We start from the raw sequence: 3,199 nt of genomic DNA, 5'->3' as shown, positions 1-3,199 counted from the left end.
AAACCGTTAACCGAAACATATAAATCTTTAGACGAGTAGAGTTATTTCTATCCTTAACAGGTTCAATTATCACTTCAATCACGATACATATATGTATAATACCCAATTTAGAAGTTTCCATTGCGGAATCCAACAGATGCACACCGTCTCTAATCCATATCGGACACGAACCAGAACCCAACGACTAACCACCCTCTCACATTCCCCGAATGAGAATGCCTATGCCCACCGATTCCACCCCCTCTCTCTCCTCATCCTTTCTTGGTCTTCCCTCCTCCCTCTCTTTTCCACGTCAATCCGATGGCGACGGTGTTCCCGAACGGTGAATGGGGTCACCGATCCCCCTTCCCGCTAGTGCCCCGCTCACCCTAAGTGCAAGGGCAGAAACTGAAAAGAAATGAAAGACAGTGATTGTGATTGATCATCTATAGATTCATTCATACTCCGGTCCCCTCACTATAACCAGATCAAAAGAACGAATACGCTTCTTCTTCACTAACAATAAACTTCAACCATGGGGACCAGAGACAAACCACCGTTGCTTTCACACTACTCTAATGGCTTCTCGAAAACAAAAATCAACGCCAGATTGACCGCCATTGAACCACCATTACTTTTTCTGTTTTCTTCATCAAAAGCAGAGAAAGCTGATCCCCTTTCTCTGCACCAGAAAGCTCGAAAACAACATTTTGCACTTCTTCCGTTACGTCATTTTCCGTCAACGTTCGATGAGATTATAAAACGTTCTATTTAGTTGATTTCTTCATCAGATCTGGTGCAATCGATGGAGGAACATGTCGAAACGAGTTTCCAGTCGTTTCAGTTTGTTGATGATCAGATTCAGAGCATGATTTTAGCGCAACCTGTGCAGGAGATTAACAATTCGTTTACGAATCTTCTAGATCTATCGCCAAATCAAGCGGTGAAGCTCCTACACTCGCCGGACGGCTTCTGTTCCGTGTTTCCGGTGATGGAGATGACGTCAGCGTCTGATCTACCGCTTTCGAGCCCTAATTTCTGCAATCCGGTGAAACGAGAGCCAATCGAAACAGGTTTTTTGCATGATTCTCCATCGATTTTTACAGATTTGATCAAATCGAAATCAAGTTCAACGAAACGGAATAAACGAGAGAAGGTTTGTGAATTAATAACATTCATTGTGTGTAATTGTTTACCTTTCAAGTAATTGAAGTGAATTTTTTTTGCTCCAACAAATTAGGTGCGATCGGTGAAGAAGATGAAAAATGATACGAAAGCGAATGAGGGAGAGAAGGTTGAGTACATTCATGTTCGTGCTCGGCGAGGTGAAGCAACAGATAGTCATAGCTTAGCCGAACGAGTAATTATTATGATTTATTAATTAAAATTGGTGCAGTTAATCAAGTTTAAGTATCCTTAATCTTAGTTTAAATCGATAATTATTGTTTGATTGTTGATTGATTTGATAGGCAAGACGAGAGAAAATCAATACTCGGATGAAGCTTCTTCAAGAACTGGTCCCTGGCTGTAATAAGGTCCAAAGTTTATTTTTGTAACTTGCAGTGAAAGTGAAACTTAGTTGTATAAATGTATAATTGGTCACATTGTCGCTATGGATTATTATTGACTTGTGAGGACGGAGTTTGGATTATTAAAATACAGTTCATGTTTGATCCAACATTTGGAAAAGATTACCGGATAAGTACTTTTTTATCACACATTTAGTTTTTACTACAATTTTAAACTAAAAATGTAGAAGTAACTACTGGTATGGACTGCGGATGCGTATAGGGTACAATTTTATAATCGGGCTATGGGATTGGATTATTGAAACTTGTCCGATATGTGGCCTATGGTCATCCCTAACTCTTGTTGATGTAAAATCTAGTTTAGGAAGCGGTTCTTGTTAGGAACACTTTTGTGACTATTAACCGACAAGTTTTCACAGGATTTTTCATGCATTTTATTGGTTTGATTTTAGACTTGTATAAAAAGAAGCCCGTTAAAATGCCGTTAAAAGCTTGTTAAAACTGCATGTTAATGAAATTGCATTTTGATTCTTGTAGATTTCTGGTACAGCAATGGTGCTTGATAAGATAATCAGTCATGTACAATCCCTGCAACATCAAGTAGAGGTTAAAACAGTCTTTTGATTCAATCTTGTCACCTAAGACCAAACACTAATTCGGATTATCAAATTACTATTTTATCCTCAACACCTTCAATTTCACTGCAGTTCTTATCAATGAAGCTGGCTGCTGTTCAACCTGATGTTGATATCAACTTAGACAATTTAATTGCTTCAGAGGTAACTATATGAGTGACACGAGTCGTGCTCTCCTGACACCTTATACTGTAGGTAGCATTCGGGAAGGGTAATGGGACGGGTGTTGGGGTATGGACAAGGTAGGGTATGAATCTATGAGATTAGTAAATGATTTTTAGGTTGTTTGCATTCAAAGTAATTCTTTTTCTTTGAGACAGTTTTCAGTCCATTAAATGGTCTCCCTTTTAGCTAGTTTTTTAGATTGAAACCATTTGATATAAAGCGCAACCCAAATCTACCCGTTCATAGGTAAGTGAGTCAAAACTGAGATCGCAATCTATTCACCATGTTTGGAAATCTTGCAGAGTGGATCACCAATGGAGTCTAATTTCACGGGCATGGTCTCACCATCATTGTGGGTTGACGGGCAAGTCGGTGTGAACACACAACAATATGGTGAACCCGGATTGAAATCTTGATGTGCTTGTGATAGAATCTTTGTTTGGGCCGATTGTCGGTTGCAAATAGTTATGCCGATTGTTGTTGAAGTTAGGTAGCTAGCTGTTCATATGTTGGTAGAAATTGATGTAGAGAGGAAGATTGATTATTCATTTGTGTTGCAAAGTTTGAAGCAACTTCAAGAAATTTAATCCAAGGTTCACATGAACTCAATATTCATTGTGCATATATACACATACTGACATACATATATGCCACCATCTAATTCATACGTACACAGATTAATACTTAGGTCACTTGAAGATACTTATAACTGTTAAGTAAAAAGTTAATTAAGCTTTATACTTGATGGTGTATGGTTTTAGCATAGGGCTTCATTTCTCTAACCGGTTGGGTTACCTTTAATGAAATGGCTATGCTCTGTGTCAGGGACAAGCTACTATGAGTCCAATGTCGTTTCCCTTTCGTAGGTGAGAATGTATCCAATAGTCTGGG

The 3,199-nt window shown here is 38.7% G+C and overlaps 1 protein-coding gene across 1 annotated transcript; it reads left to right on the top strand.

Moving 5' to 3' along the window:
• The first annotated feature begins 271 nt into the window (after positions 1 to 271).
• LOC110884845 (transcription factor bHLH48) lies at positions 272 to 2,923 on the top strand. Its single transcript, XM_022132550.2, has 6 exons — positions 272 to 1,135; positions 1,220 to 1,339; positions 1,449 to 1,514; positions 2,046 to 2,114; positions 2,216 to 2,287; positions 2,611 to 2,923. Exons 1-6 carry the CDS (start codon positions 785 to 787, stop codon positions 2,722 to 2,724), a joined length of 792 nt encoding a protein of 263 aa, XP_021988242.1. The 5' UTR covers positions 272 to 784; the 3' UTR covers positions 2,725 to 2,923.
• The last annotated feature ends 276 nt before the right edge of the window (positions 2,924 to 3,199 follow it).

The sequence above is a fragment of the Helianthus annuus genome, chromosome 10 (genome assembly GCF_002127325.2).
Source record: "Helianthus annuus cultivar XRQ/B chromosome 10, HanXRQr2.0-SUNRISE, whole genome shotgun sequence".
Classification (NCBI taxonomy): domain Eukaryota; kingdom Viridiplantae; phylum Streptophyta; class Magnoliopsida; order Asterales; family Asteraceae; genus Helianthus; species Helianthus annuus.
Note: the sequence above shows the minus strand (reverse complement) of the source record. Positions and strands in the feature narration are given on the sequence as shown.